General features: G+C 53.1%; 2 protein-coding genes across 3 annotated transcripts; both read right to left on the bottom strand.

Moving 5' to 3' along the window:
• Positions 1-486: 486 nt before the first annotated feature.
• On the bottom strand, positions 487-4,974 carry LOC132244026 (butyrophilin subfamily 2 member A2-like). Its single transcript, XM_059714935.1, has one exon. The coding sequence runs from the start codon at positions 4,841-4,843 to the stop codon at positions 3,890-3,892; it is 954 nt and encodes a 317-aa protein (XP_059570918.1). The 5' UTR covers positions 4,844-4,974; the 3' UTR covers positions 487-3,889.
• A 32-nt stretch (positions 4,975-5,006) lies between these two features.
• LOC102558214 (zinc finger protein RFP) lies at positions 5,007-15,047 on the bottom strand. Of its 2 annotated transcripts, XR_009455654.1 has the most exons (5): positions 13,857-15,047; positions 8,985-9,080; positions 7,879-8,109; positions 5,610-5,725; positions 5,007-5,140 (listed from the first exon to the last, which is right to left on the bottom strand). XR_009455654.1 is itself a non-coding variant. In XM_059714936.1 (4 exons), the coding sequence occupies exons 1-4, from the start codon at positions 14,274-14,276 to the stop codon at positions 5,720-5,722; spliced, it is 753 nt and encodes a 250-aa protein (XP_059570919.1). In that variant the 5' UTR covers positions 14,277-15,047; the 3' UTR covers positions 5,007-5,719. The 2 variants fall into 2 exon arrangements, 1 of the variants encoding a protein (XP_059570919.1); XM_059714936.1 differs by having other exon boundaries at positions 5,007-5,725.
• Positions 15,048-15,290: the final 243 nt, after the last annotated feature.

The raw sequence follows: 15,290 nt of genomic DNA, 5'->3' as shown, positions 1-15,290 counted from the left end.
CGGCCCGCGCCTGCCTCCTCACCCGCCTGCTTCAAGCCAGCCCCGCTGCCCTGCCCTGCCCTGCCCCACGGCCAGGTGGCACCTGCTCCCCTGGCCAGTCTCCCCCCGGGCGCTGCGGCTCTCTGGGCCCGGCCGCCCGTGCGCGAGGCCCCAAGGGGGCTGCTTCCCACGTGCTGCTGGGGATGGGAGGAGCCCAGCCGGGGCTGCACCGGCCAGCAGAAGCGGGGATGGAGCCGTGTGCCACTCAGGACAGGACGAGCCTGCACCGGTCAGTCCTGAGCAGCACATGGCTCTGCCACCGCTCCTGCTGGCTGGTGCAGACCTGGCCGGCTTCCTCCCATCCCCAGCAGCACGTGAGAAGCCGGCTTCAGCTGCATGCTGCTTTTCCTGGCCGGTGCAGACCCGGGTCTGCCCAGGCTGGTCCTGCAGCACCATGTCAACCCGGGCATGGCACCGGCAGGCCGGGCGGGCCCCAGGTTAACCCTGGCCTGGCCCCGTGGCTTCTCCAGCACCAGGTCAACCCGGTTGTAGCCAAGTGGCTCCTGCAGCACCTTGTCAACCTGGGCATGCATGCCTTGTCAACCAGCACCATGTCAACCCCTGCAACTTCACTGGTGTCAAAGGTCATATGACATCACTTCCTGTGACGTCGTGAATATGGCTTGCTGGCCCATTGGGTGATAAAAAGTTCGTGATCCGGCCCCACATTCAAAAAGGTTGGACACCCCTGCACTAACAGGTTGCCTGCATACCACTGGTGGTACCCGTACCACAGACTGGGAACCGCTGCATTAGAATAATGGCTATAGCAGCAAGGGTTAATTGACTTTTAAAAGACTGGGTCTCATACACAGGTTTCTCACCCTTCAGAAGCAGACAGGGTGCCTTACCCAGGCAGGAAAACAGCAAGGCCACACATCCTGGGTAAACTGAAAACATCCAAACTTTATTTCTATAATAGAGATAGGCCTGGTTCCAGGGCCATAGTGCCCTGGCTCTCCTGTGCTGTAGTGCTGATGAGCTGGTGTCTCTGTAGGGCAGGGGGGAAACCTTTTGTTGGTGCAAGCCGCCCTTTACAGCCTGGCCCCAGGGGCGGGCACCAGCCTCTCACCACTGGAGTGGCGAGCTGCCTGTGCTCAGCCTTGCTGTTAATCCTCAACCTCACTTCCAGGAGAATAAGTGCACATGAAGCAGAGGTTGATGCTGCAGAGGGGGCACGCATCCCAATGCAGCTCTACACCACCAATCCCCCAGGCAGCATCAGACCTCGGCAGGCAGGACTGGACCTCTTCGTGAGCTGCATTGAGCCCTCTCACCAGTCACAGGCTGCCAAGCCCTGCAGTAGGGTGTTGACTCCTACATGCTTCTGGGAGCCAAAGAAGGTTCCAGGAATCAGGACCACAAAAATCAAGGGCTCAAGAAAAGAGTTTTTAAACTCTGAAATACAGCTAATGGCAGAGAAAAATACAGCTGCAGAAACAGCAAAGCAGTACACATGAGGCATGTGAAGCCAATGCCTAAGAACAATAAAATGCTCTTTTACCTTAAGCAATAACAGGATCATTCACATCAGAGAATAATTAATAGTAAATATTCTAAGGCCTAAAACCTTAATAGCCTGTAGCAGGTGGCCAGCTGAGACCAGGCAAGAGGGCTTCACACTGCAGATTCAAAGTCCCCTCAGGTCTGGACCTCAGCTTTTTGGCTCTGGGCAAGTCTAGCGCAGGGGACTGTGACTAACCCCATACTGGCTTGGTGGTCAACTACAGGACAAAGACCTCTCTACCCAGTGTCCTGCTCTATCTTGAGATTGAGACTGGGTTTTGCTCATGGGAGATTCCTCTCTGCTTAGCAAGACTCAATCTGACCAGCACCCTGGCCAGGCCTGCCAGCTTAGTGGAGAACCAACAAGCATTTGGCTTCTATAGGCTTGCAAAAATAGGTGTGCCTTCTTTGTATGAGCAGTGAAACCTGCTGCTGCCAGCTGCCACTAAATCACTCTTATCACAACACAAACTGTAAGGTGGGAATTGGTTTATTGCAGAAGACAAAACACAGGACAACGATTCCACTTGCAGAGAGGCAAACAGAAACGAAACTGAAACACCGCACTGCTGCCTTCTAACTTGGACCAGCTTTCAGAGGCAACAAGCAGCCCACTAACCTCTTGGAAGACCCCACAGCCTTTCTCCGGCTCAGTCTCCTACTTCATCCAAAGATATGAGTGTCCTCCTTCCACCAAGGAAGTCATCCCCAGCTGGGCCCTCCCTGGCCAGAGGATGCCCAGAGGCACTTTGCAGAGAGCCCCCAGCCCTGGGCTGCTCTGGGCAGAGACAGACTGATGCTCCAGAGCTGGGGGCTTATTACAAGGGACATCACTGCTGGAGTCCTCTAGAACCACAGAGCATGAGAACCTTGTGTAATAGGGAGCCTTACTTTATGAGTGGGCTCCCCTTATTTTATAAGTGGGAAACAACTGTGTGGAGAGTCTCATATGGGGAAGGCTGCTCCTTAGGAGCTTCAAAAGAGCAGCTTCCTAAGGGATTGTAAGCTGTAAGCGGTTCATTGCAGAACTAAATGCTCTGCAATAATACAGCTGAGCAAAACCCTGCAGGGGAAGCAAGGCACTGCTGCGGCAGCTGGGCAACAGGCAGTATGCTGTCACACAGTTAAGCCAGCAAGCCCAATTGAAGAATACCTGTGACCAGCCAAGGAAAGTCACCTATCCAAAAAGGGGCAGTACCTGGGAGGCATAAAAACACAGGGCTTGAGACAGGGCAGGCAGTCTGGCCCTGAAGGCTGCCAGGGAAGGAGCTCTGGATCAAGATGGCTGTGGCTTGAGGTGCTAGATTAGACCTTGTGGCTACAGGGACTGTGAGAATGGGCTGAAGGCTTACAAGGAACTAAGGCCCAGGATGAGAGGTATTTTGGTTATGCTGCCAGTGTGATTTGACTTTTTCTTCAAGCCAGTGGGGTGCTTCTTTTGTGGTGGCTATTACCAGTGGACCGAAAAGGGACTGGAGGTTCCCGGGTGCCGGAGGAGACAAGGCTTGAACCTGCTAGGGACAAGACAAAAGCAGCCATAGCCTGAGAGGACAAGAACCAGGGCCAGAGGCTCAGCTGGAGAGAGGGCAAGAGAGAGAGATAGAGCCAAGAGATAGGGCTGGGGCCCAGCACCTAAGAGTGGCAAGACCAGGGCCCAAGAGGGGTGGAGATTGAGAAAGGCAAAGAAGCCTGAGCCCAAAAAGTTGTAGAGTATGATAACGTATAAGAGGCCTGAGCCTAAAAATTAGCAGAGATTGATAAAGGCTTAAGAGGCCTAAATGACTGGAGCAGAGACTGGGGGTGACTGTCCTCTAATGGATATGTGGTAACACCTGTGAGGTTGGAGGCTGTGAACAGCCCATGAGGCATTTGGTGTTCTGGGTGGTGTGTACAGGTCAGGAGGGCCCACTTAATGTAAAGCATGGGGTAAGATCAGTGGGGTGTGAGAAGTATCCGCGAGCAGGTAGCCAGACCAGGGTTTGCACTAGGACCCCTGGGGGCAGCTTCCCTTTTCCTACCTCAGCTCTTCTAACAAGGGTGTGCTGATGAAAAAAAAGGGAGGGCACCCTAGAGCTGGAGCAGAACAGGAGCCCTGTGGCCACCAGGACGTGTCACGGCTGTCCCTGGGGCCCAAGTCCTGTTACACCTTGGGACCCTGCAGCAGTGGCAGGGGTGGTCCGTACAGACACAGCCTGGGCTTCTTCTAAGAGCAGAGAGATCACCTGGGTCCGAGAGAGGGAGGAAGGGCTGAGCAGAAAGGAGTCCTCCATGGTCAGAGAGAGCAATTAGAAAAAGGCCAGAGACACCCACATGATCATTTGCTGGGCAACATCTCATGCCTGGCTCAGGGGCAGAGACTGAGCTGGACTGAACCAAAACAGAATGGATTGAAAACACTGAAATGGAGGCAGAGCCAGGGCCGGATTGTGTCCCCAGTGAATGAGGTCGGCGGGAAGGTGAAGATCGGGGCCCCTGTGTCAGCATCAAGAAACGACACCTGCCCCCCTGCACAGTCCAGATACACCCGCACCCCCCTGGGCACCCAGCGCAGAGACAGGCGGGTGGGAGCAGGGGCCGTGAGAGCCTGGAACTGACCCCCACAGCACAGCACAGCCCAGATCCCCTCTTCGGGGATAAAACTGATTTCTCCCTTCCTCCTCATGGACTCTTTGGCCACCCCCATGGCCCAGACCCCCTCTTCCACAACCACCTCCCAGCAGTGTCTCCCGGAGGTGAATCCCTCACAGCCCAGCACACAGAGCTCAGAGTCAAATCTCTCAGGATTGTTGGGCAGATCCTGCCATGTTCCTGCCCATCTCACACTTCTCCCATCTGCAGACACAGTGAGACAGGGATGAGCCTTGTCTGGATCCAGAGTCACCGTCGCTGGCAGAGAGAATCGCAGCGTCAGGGCAGAGCTCAGCCCGGGGGCAGGCGGGGCCGTTCCTCCCCCTCCCCACCTCCCCGTCCTGCCTGGGACTGTCCTGGGCCCAGGAGCTGCCTCTGCTCTGGGCCCTGGAGGCCGAGCACAGATGGGGCACAGCTCCACAGCCTGGCATCGGCAGCCGCTCCTGCTCCTTGGCCCCCCTGGGGGGGCTGCCCCATTCCCAGGAGCAGGGACACGGGCAGGAAGGGCCCCAGAGCTGTGAGTGAGGGGGGGCAAGAGGAGGCAGGCGACAGCCTCACGCTCCCTCCTCTGACCTGCCCTGCGCTCCCAGGCTGGGAATGGAGGCGAAGAGGCAGCAGTGGAGAGGAGCTGCTTGAACAGTGCAGGGGGTGAGGAGGTGGCACAAAGCATCAGCCTCTTTAGTCCCTTCCCCCACAAGACCAGGGAGCAACTGGAAGAGGGAGGCAGTGGGAGAACAACCAGGGAAGTCTGCCAGGGACATTGAGGGATACGGCAGCCCGGAGGGACAACTGCCACCTCCCATCACTGAATCAAGAAGGTACAAGTCAGTCCGAGCGAAGAGAAACTGTTCGTGGCTTGTGCGGGATTCTGGGAATTTGCTGTGAAACAATCCCCACGAAAGCTTACCCTTGGTGTACGGCTTTGATGGACCCCTGCTTCTCTTCTCCAAGGCAGACGGCAGAGTGTCTGGAGGGGAAAGGGGCACAGACATGACACTTCCTGCTGTCGGGTTGGTAAGGACATTGCAGCCCAGCTCCCACCTCTGGTACATATTTCAGAAAAAGCCGTGGATTTGGAGTCTCTATTTTGGATGCCAACCACTGAGCACCCAAGCCCTGGCACTCAGAGGAGCTGGGCTCCTGCAGCTCCCACCGACTGCTCGTGCAGCTGCGAGTGACGCAGCCCAGAGCACACGCCCTGCCTGGCTCTGTCTTGGGGAAAGACTGCGAATTATCTGGCTATATAGGGGCCTTTCTGACGTCATGGGGTGCATGAACATACCACATTAATGCCTGGGCTCTCCTACCTCCACTCAGTTTGTGGGCTCTGTGCCATTTATAAATAACTTGGTTTTCAGCCAATAGACCAGAGCCCATCTCCTCCCATGGCCACAGACACTCCTCTCTGCATCTCCGCCCACATCCCTTCTCCGTACCTTTGAACTTCCTCACAGTCTCTGTCAGTGCACAGGTTGTCTGGCAGAAATCCCAGAGTCTCCTTTCCAGCTCAGGAGAAATTGGCACCGGCTGTGGGATCTCCCCCTTGTCACACCTGGGGAAAACCCATCTCAGGTGAGTGAATGAACTGGCAGAACTCAGTGCCATTCCCTGCTCAGCCCTGCTCCACGGAGGTGCAGCACGGGCAGTGGCAGTGCTACTGTCCCTCACACTGCCCCATTCAGAGGTTTCCCCACCGCCCTTAGTCACTGCTGACCTGGGTAGAATCGTGACCAATGACCTAGCAAAGAATGGGCCGTATTCCACACCGAGGGCCCAGAGCCAGCCAGACCTCAGGGGAAGTCTCTTCCCTTGAAGAGGCTTTTGGTTAAAAATGGCCTGTCCAACAGCACAAACAACCCCTCAGCTCTCGAGAAATGCTCCCCTCAGGATTAAGGTCACTGCAGATCTTTATGTCCTGCTGCCCCAACCGGACTACTGAGCTCTTGGAAGGCACAAGTCTACTCTGGTCTGCAGTCACTTCCCATCATAACCCCATGTGAGCAGTTGAGTAAAGCCACGTACCTGCTCAGGGTCTTTCTGATCTCCTAGGAGGCAAAGAAAGGCAATATGTGCCGCCTATGTCACACCCTGGGGATCTCAGGGGTGCATTTGGAAACAAGAACATAAAGAAGCTCTATATAACCTCCAGAGTTAATGACTGGCTGAGTTGCTGAGGCTTTTCTACCTCTGGCATGTGTGCGTCTAATTCTTCAGAAATCAAGAACAACTCTCATGTCTGTGATGCATGTACCAAAGGGGTGGGCAAAATACGGCCCATAGACCAGTTCCCACCCACCAAATGACAGGATCCGGCCTGCAGCTTCTCCCACAGCACTCCACATGGGGCCAAGCCTTGCCCAGGGCAGCCAGTGCTGTGCTCCTGATTGTGCCAAACAGCCCCAGCCAGCGAGAACAGCTTCCAGCAGGGCTGCTCCTGGTGTGGTTGCAGCTGCCCTGGTGCTTATGGGGTCTCCTTGCTTTCAGTGGAGGTTCCTCCTCCTGCTCCTACCCCTGCTGCACCCTTCAGAGTGGGGAGGTAGTTTCATCCAGATGGCTCCTGCTCCAGCACGCAGGGCTCTGGCTCCAGCTCCAGCTCCTTCCAGCCACTCTGCCACCCTTGGGTGTCTGCTCATCACAACAGGTGGGGAGAGTGGGTGCAATGCAGTCAGGAGCTGGAGCTAGAACCCCGTGTGCTGGGGCAGGAGCTGACCAGCTGCAGCTTCCTCCCCATGCAGATGGGCACAGCAAGGGCAGGAGCAGGAGCCACTGCAGGCGAGGGAAGCTGAGCAGCATCCAGGCAGCTGCAGCTGTACCAGGAACAGCCCCAAGAGTAAGCTGTGCACACTGTCTGCAGCCAGGCTGGTGGGTGCAGGCAGAAGTGTGGCACGAGTTGGCTCAGGGAGGACTTTGCTGTACACACCACCTTCCTCCTGCCTCCCTCGCCTCTCCTTCCCCTCATCCCCCGCCAGCTCCCAGGACCCAGCTCCCAGACAGGCCACCTACCCCTGCCCACACATGCACACAGCCCTCCCCACCACACACACCCCTTCACAACACACACCCTGCACTCCCACCCACCAGGCAGAGTTGTGCAGCGAGTAGATCGTGGCTCTGCCCTGGGCCCCAGGCCTGCATGTCCCTGCCCACAGAACCAGTGCTCTGCCCTAGCACTGGCCCCAAGCTGTCCCTGCTCATGATCCTGGGGTCTCCATTGAGACCCCCCCCCAGCACCCATGGCTGGGCAGGTAAAGATCCAGGGAGGGGGCCAAGATCTTGAGGCGATGACAGTGCTGGTCTGGGGCTCAGGGAAGAGCCATGATCCACTCCCTGCATGACCCTGCCTGCAGAACTTGCACCCGCCACAGGTATGTGCAGGCAGTGGATCGTGGGTCTGCCCAAGGCTACAGCACCATGCCATCACCACCCCACGACCCTGACCCTGATCCCAGCCTCAACTGCCCGTCGCACTCCTGAACACAGCCCGCCCGCGGCCCCATCCTGCAGAGGGAGTTTTGGTGGGGGGAGGAGCGGTTCTGACCTGGGCCACAACAGCTCATCAAAACTCCCCATGTGGCCCATGGGCCAAAATAATAGTCCACCTCTGAGGTACTGAGTCACCCTGTGGTCTCTAACCGCTGGACTCCAGGAGCCAGCAGCCCTCCCTTCCCGGTACAAGGCTCTGGGCTGTCTCCAGCACAGTCTCACCTGCAGGAACTTGCTTGCTGGCTGCTGGCACTTCGCCTCCATTTTGCTGATCAGCTTGTTGAGATGGGAAATCTCCTCAGAGAGTTTAATGACTTTTTCTTTCTGCATATTCTCAACCTTCTTCTCCAGCTTTCCCAGCTGGGCCAGCAGGAGTTGCTCTTGTTCCAGTAGGAACTGGTGGGACTGTTGAAACTCAGACACAATCTTCTGCCTCTCGGCTCCTGCCCGTTTCTGTAAAACAACTATAGTAAGTGACACCAGTACAGGCCTGAGTGTGCAGGGAGCAGATTCTTGGCAAAAACCAAGACACCTGGAAATCCTTCCCCCTGGCTGATACACAGTAATTTCTTCTAGTCATTGCATTTGACCCTAATATGGATATAAGGGAGGTGGGCATCATGGGGGAGATCAGTCAGAGATTTAGAGTGAGGCACCATTACTATACTGATCATACCCAACTCTGTCCCTCTTTTCATCTGAACTAGGTGCTTCAGTCTTGGTCCTTACCCAGGAGCTGGCAACAGCTGGGGACTGGACACAGGAGAAGCAATTGAAGTTGAATCCAGACAAGACAGAGGTGATGATGTTTGGCAGCCCTCCTGGCTTGTGGGGAATAAAGAAACTGCTCATCGATGGGAGTGACTAGGGGCACCTTTCACCAACACTATCTGTTCTGGATCAGGCAACCATCATCATGTCCTTGTAATCTCAAGCACAGACTGCAGAAATGTGCTTTCTATGGGCCTGCCCCATGGGTTGAGCACCATCAAGAAGCTACACCTGGTGCAGAACGTGATGGTGTGTGTTGTGACAGAGGTACGCTGTCAGGAGCACGTTGCTCCAGAGTCTGCTCTGGCTTCCACTACCTTTCTGGGTGCAAAACACAATTCTGATATTGACCTCTAAGGCCCAAGTCAGGGCCTGGTATACTTCAGGCTCCCCCTTCTTCCCTTGTGTCCCACTGTGATCCCTGATGTCAGCCAAGAGTAGCTTCCTGCAAGGACCACACACACAAAGCTTCTTTGGTGAATTGTGTTGGAGGTGGTTCTGGGTAACTGCCCCTCAGCCCCGGAAATCCCTCCCCCTTGTGATCCCAAGGCACCTACCAGATACTCCTGGGTTTTCCTTTCTCCAGCCTGTTTCAATCCGAGGAGGTTTTCTCTCCTTTCCCTCAGAGTCTTCAAACAGGCCGAAAGTTTTTCCTAAAGTAGTAGAAAAGATTTCAGTCATTATATCTGGATGAGAGGGAGAAGGAGGGTGCCTGTGATTCATAGATTCATAGAAGTAGGGCCAGAAGGGACCTTGTAGATCATCAAGTCTGAACCCCTGCCCTGGGCAGGAGAGAACCAGGCTCAAATGACCCCAGCCAGGTAGACAACAAGCCTCCTCTTAAAGACCCCCAGGGTAGGAGCCAGCACCACTTCCCTTGGAAGCTGGTTCCAGATCCTAGCCGCCCTGACTATGAAGAAGTGCCTCCTGATATCTAGCCTGAACCTACTCTCTAACAATTTGTGGTCATTATTCCTTGTTACCGCGGGGGGCGTTTGGGGGAACCCGGTCTCTCCCAAACCCTGCTGGTCCCCCCTGGTGAGTTTATAGATGGCCACCAGGTCCCCTCTCAGCCTTCTTTTGTGAAGGCTGAACAGGTTAAGGTCCCGTAGCCTCTCTTCATAGGGTCTGCCCTGCTGTCCCCAGATCTGGTCCTCCTCTGGACCCTTTCAATGCTGCCCACATCCCTTCTCAAATGCAGTGCCCAGAACTGAACACAGTACTCCAGCTGCAGCCTGACCAGTGCCTCATAGACAGGGAGGATCATCTCCTTTGCCCTGCTTGAGATGCATCTGTGGATGCACGACAAGGTACGGTTAGCCCTACTGAACGTGACCTCGCATTGTCAGCCCATGTTCATCTTGCAGTCAATAATGACTCCAAGATCTCTTTCTGCCACTGCGCTCTCAAGAAAGGAGTTTCCCAGCTTATAAGTGTGCTGCTGGTTCTCACTGCCCAAGTGCAGCACCCTGCACTTGTCCATATTGAAACCCATCCTATTTTCGTTAGCCCACCCCTGTAACCTGTCCAGGTTCTGCTGTAATCTGTCCTTCCCTACTAGGGTATCCACCTCACCCCAAATCTTGGTATCATCAGCAAATTTATATAGGCTGCTTTTTTACTCTGTCATCCAAGTCACTAAAGAAATTGAACAGCACGGGCCCAAGCCCTGGGGGACTCCACTGCCCACTTCCCCCCAGGTCGAAAAAGACCCATCCACCACTACCCTCTGATGGATGGTAGTGGTGGATGGGTCTGATGATGATTTCAGTGGTTTAGTTTGAGGAGTGCTAATGAAGATTTTTTTCGGTTACCCAAATGCCAAGACAGCTCCTTGCAGACCTAAGTATGTCCATGACACTGTAGATACTTCCAAAGTGCAATCAAATCCTGAAGTTGAGGATGGAACTTCAGGCCACAGGCATCTTTTTTGGGCCTGGTTCTCGACTGAATTCTCAAAGAGGGAAACCAAAAGTCTGAGAGTGAGATTATTGAAGGTTTGTGTCTGAGACTGTAGAGCTGACACGGCCTAAGGGGTTCAGCCATAAAGCCTCTGGTAACTGTGCTGCCTGGACAGAAGGGGTGTAATCAGAGAGCAACTCCATTAGCATAGCTGAGGTGTGAGGAATGGTAGGGTTCACTCCAATGATGCTCTAAACTCTACCAGGAGGTAGGGTAGATATGCACCTTCACAGACTAAGTAAATAACATATGTTTATGGAGCACAAGCCTTTGTGAACACAAGTTCACTTCAAGAGATGCTATGAAAGGACTCCAGAAGGCACAGAATATGAAGGAGAGAGAAAATAGAAAAAATGGACAAGCAGGGGGTGGGGAGGAGAGAGTGAAACAAGGGCAGGGAAGAGGCCAGTGCTAGGAGAATGAAAAAAAAGAAAAAAAAAGGAAATGATCACTAAATTCATAATGTCCTGTTATTCTCCTGTAAAGTTACCTACCTTCAGCTCAGCTCCTGCTGGAGAGAAGGTCAGATCATATATACCAATTAATTATATTATGGGTAAATGCCATGACAATGAACTTATCCAGCAGAGGAAGGATCAGCAGCTGTGGACCCATGTTAAGACTCAGAAGACTGGCAAATGGTCTCAATTCGATTGGATCAAATTCAACAAGAAAAGGGCAGTCTTGCTCTTGGGACATAATCATTGCATGCACAGATACAGGCTGGAAAATGACAGGCCAGGCTGCAGTACTGCAAAGAAGGACCTGGGGGTTACAGTGGACCATGAGCTGCTTCTGAGCCAACCATGTGTTCTGGTGGCAAAAACCCAGGAGCATCCTTGGACTGAGCCATCCCTCCTTTATCCTGACCCAGGAGCCAGCTTCCTCACAAAGGCCAGTCAGTGCATCCTTTCAGTTTCCTGTCCCTTTATTTTACATGTGGGAAGCTTGTCTCCATGGCAAACAGAGCAAGAAACAGCATAAATACATGTGCAAACAACAAACAGAAGTAAAAACTCTGGTGTCTCCTCAGACCTAGGGGGAGAGGCAACCCAGGCTCTGTGCTTTTCCCTCAGCCTACCAGCCACCACCACCACCACTGCCACCACTGCCAGCACTTCCTCCTCCTCCTTTTTCTCTCAGCCACCATCTCTGGGAACTTTTAACTACCTCTACGGCCAGCCAGTCCTCCCTGCCAGCTGGCCCAGAGTTTCCAGGCAGGCAGCTATTCCCTCGAACCCCTGCCCTTGGGCTTCAGCCCCTGAGCCATGCACCTTGTTACAGTCCTCCTGCTGCATTAACAGGAGTGGTGCTTGCAAATCAAGGGAAGTGATTCTTTCCCTTTATCAGGCACTGGTGAGGCTTCACCTGGACTATTATGTTGGGCATTATGTCCCACACTTTAGGAAAAATGTAGCCAGATCAGAAAGAGTCCAGCAGGGATTAGGAGGAACTTTCTGACCATGAGATTGGTTAAGCATTGCAACAGGCTACCTAGAGAAGTTGTTTAATCTGTATACCTCAAACATTTCAAGAACAGGTTAGACAGACACTTGGCTGGGATGGTTGAGTCAGGTATGAAACTGCCCTGACCTGGAGGCAGTATAGGATGACCTCTTGACAGCCCTTCCAGGTTTATGGTCATATTATCTTATGGCTTTCCACGGCTTAATCCACGAGATAGAGTGCATCTGAGGAATCATTCTAGGACTTGGGCCCCACTGAGTACCACTAAGGAACAACTGCATCCAAAATCTTAAGTAGCCCACACAGACCAAGGGAATAGGGTTTGGCAAAAGCTGAAGGTACTTAAAAGTGGTATCCAAAACCCTGGACAAAGTGACAGCCAATAGTGACTTTCTAGTACCAAACTGGGTGATTGTTTGTTAACCCCCAAGGCACTGCAGAAATCAGCAAGGAAGAAGAAAGCAACTCAGAGGCAACTGCGGGGCTAATGCTGAGAAGAGAGAAAGATCAAATATCCTGAAAGACTGAAGAAGACTCATTTACCTACCTCCAGACAGAGAGGCTTGGAAAAGTGAGCCATAAAACTCCCTCCAGAGTGGTGTGCTAGTAATCGCTAGTGTCAGGCTGAGAATACAGATTATGGAATTTGCTATCTGATGGTTTATGGTTTTGTTTAGGAGGGAAGATGCAGTGTTATGTAGGGATCCGGGTTTTCCCTTTCCCATGGGAAATCAGAGAAAAACACAGATTTCCCTCTTTACACAAGGAAAATGTGGATTTCTCATTTTAACAGAGAAACCTGCAGATTTTGCAGTTTTGCCAAGAGCTGTGTGCAGGCTGGCAGAGCTCCAGCCTACAAGGGGCTGGGAGGGAGCAGGAGGAGGGCAGTCAGGCAGAGGACGCCATGTGCATGTATAGGCACATGGACACCAAGCAACCTGGAGAGCAGCTCCTGCAGGTAAATCAGGGAGGATTGAGGCCCACATAAGAAGGGAGTGAGGGAGTTGGGTAGGGCTGGGGCTGCTCCCCAGCCAGGCAGTATGTGGGGCTTGGGCCCAGGGCTATGTGTGGCCAATGGGCCCCTGCAGGGAGCAGGATGGGGGTACAGGCATCTCATCCGAGAGGTGGGATGCGGCTGGCTTCCTGGTGCTGCACACACTCCCAGGGGGTAGGAGGGACCCATGCCCCTCAGATCTGTGTGCAGGGCAGGGGCTGGGTGGGCATGGATTGCCCACTGCGGGCTTGGGCTCCTTGCCCTACTGTCCTCCCCCAGGATTGTGGGGGGCACAACTCTGTGCCACCACCCCTGCATTTCAGGCAGGGGATGCCTTGCCAGGGCAGTACAGGTCTCACAGCAGCAAGAAGCTTCCCCGTGCGGCCCCACTGTTCCTTGCAGTACCGGGTCGCGCCTCTGGGCTGCCGAGGCCTTTGGAGAGGGCAGCAAGGTGGGGAGCCCGAGCCCACAGCAGGCAGCCTGTGCCCACCATTGTCCTGACCCTGCACAGAAATCGGTGGGGCACGGGTCTCCCCTACCCACCCCACCCAGTCACTAGTGAACGTTCATCCAGGCCTCTGCTGCTCCATAATCCAGAAAACACATTTTCATTTTTCCATGTCTTTAGTGTTTTTATATCGGAGAATTTGTGATTTTTTTTTTTTATCTGGGAAAGCAAGGATCCTTGCTGGTATGTAAGGTTAAGCTTTAGGTGAACGCTGGGGACCAGGAAAGGGGACGGGTCCTGTTTGAACCAATGTTCCAGGACTGTTAAGAAGAGGTTTTGTGTCTTTCTCATTTAAGAGCTGTTTTTGTCGGAGGAACCCCTAGAGATCGTTACACACCTAATTTAATTTTGTAGCCTGCTCCCTACAAGGGAAGTTCCCCATAGCTGATCACACCAGCACCTGAGGGCGAAAGACAACAGGTGAAAGGAAGTGTGGGAACAAATAAACCAGCAATTAAATCTAAAACTGGTGCGCATTAGCCAAGCAGTGATTCCTACCTTGTACTCCTCAGCAGCCTCCTCAACGGGAACCACGTTGTGAGCTCGATGTACCCGGGATCGGTTGCACACCACACAGATGGGGGTTTCATCATCTTGGCAGAACAGTTTCAGAGCCTCCCCGTGCTCCCCACACACTCGCTGCCCTCTGGCTCCCTCGGCTTTCTGCACATGCAGCCTCTTGGCTATTTCTACAACATTTGCCAGCTGCCTGTTTGGGTTCAGGTTCCTCTGGGGAAAGGTCTGTCTGCATTGGGGGCAGGTGACATCCGTCTTGGTCCCCTCCCAGCACTGGGTGATGCAGGCTCGGCAGAAGTTGTGCCCACAGCCCACGATCATCGCCGGATCCCTGAAGAAGTCCAGGCAGACAGAGCAGGTCACTTCATCTTGGAGATTTCCTACAGGGTTGTCAGCAGCCATGGCTCCGAGGGAAGAGTACTGGTGCTAGTTTCACTTTCCTGAGTTCAGAGCTTGCACCGCTGGGTGTATCCCTTCTTGGAAATGACTCATCTTCTTAGGTGGCAGGAGTCCCTGGGGAAAATTCCAGCCCTTTGAGCTTCTGGAGAAAGCTGTTCACCCTTTGTACTCAGGTAGCAGTTCATAGTTCACAGACAAGAGCTCATCCAAACCGCAGGCTGTCAGAAATCCCAGGGAACCCGTCATTAGGAACTAGAGTTGCAAGACAAATGATTCTGAGCTGTCAAGTGCTTAGGCGGCAGGGAGCAGTACTGAATGTAGTGAGTGCACTTAATAAAGATCAAGATCCAGTTCAAATGGAGTCCCTTTACTATGGCACAGGGCTCTGTGTATGAGATGGTGGCAGCAGCTAAACAGAATAGCAGAGTGTGACTTAAATTTTTTCTAGCATCACGTACACAGCAAAGAGAGCAGGCTGCATGGAAGGACTCAAACCTCCTACACATTTGGCTTTCCAGTCAAAGAACCTGGCACTGGCATAGAAACAAGGGCTGACTTTGTATTCACAGTTCATCATGGCAGACAAGGATAAGAAAATTAAGCTAAAACTTTTTCATTACATCACTGGTTTAAAGGGCAGAGAGGTGCATTCAACATTTTTCCATGAAGGACCCAAAAGAGCAGAGCTGCTAATGAAGACTTTTGATGAATATTGTGAGCCCAGAAAAAAAATGAGAAAATGGACAAATACTGTTTTTTCAATATGCAATCAGTATCCAGAAGAGGGAATAAATCATAATGTTATAGAGCTGAATATTGACATGCACGTGTCATTTGGGAAGTGTGACAAGCTCCATTATTAGAGACAGAATTATTTATGGGACAGCTGATTTTAAGGCAAGGGAGAATTGCTGAGACAAGTTGAGCTGACTCCAGAGAAATGCCTCCAAATAGCAAGAGCAACTGGGTTATCTAAGGAAAGAATTAAAACAATAGCTGGTGCAGAACAAGAACAGT

Source organism: Alligator mississippiensis, chromosome 11 (genome assembly GCF_030867095.1).
Source record: "Alligator mississippiensis isolate rAllMis1 chromosome 11, rAllMis1, whole genome shotgun sequence".
NCBI lineage: Eukaryota > Metazoa > Chordata > Crocodylia > Alligatoridae > Alligator > Alligator mississippiensis.
This window is presented reverse-complemented; position numbering and strand designations above follow the sequence as displayed.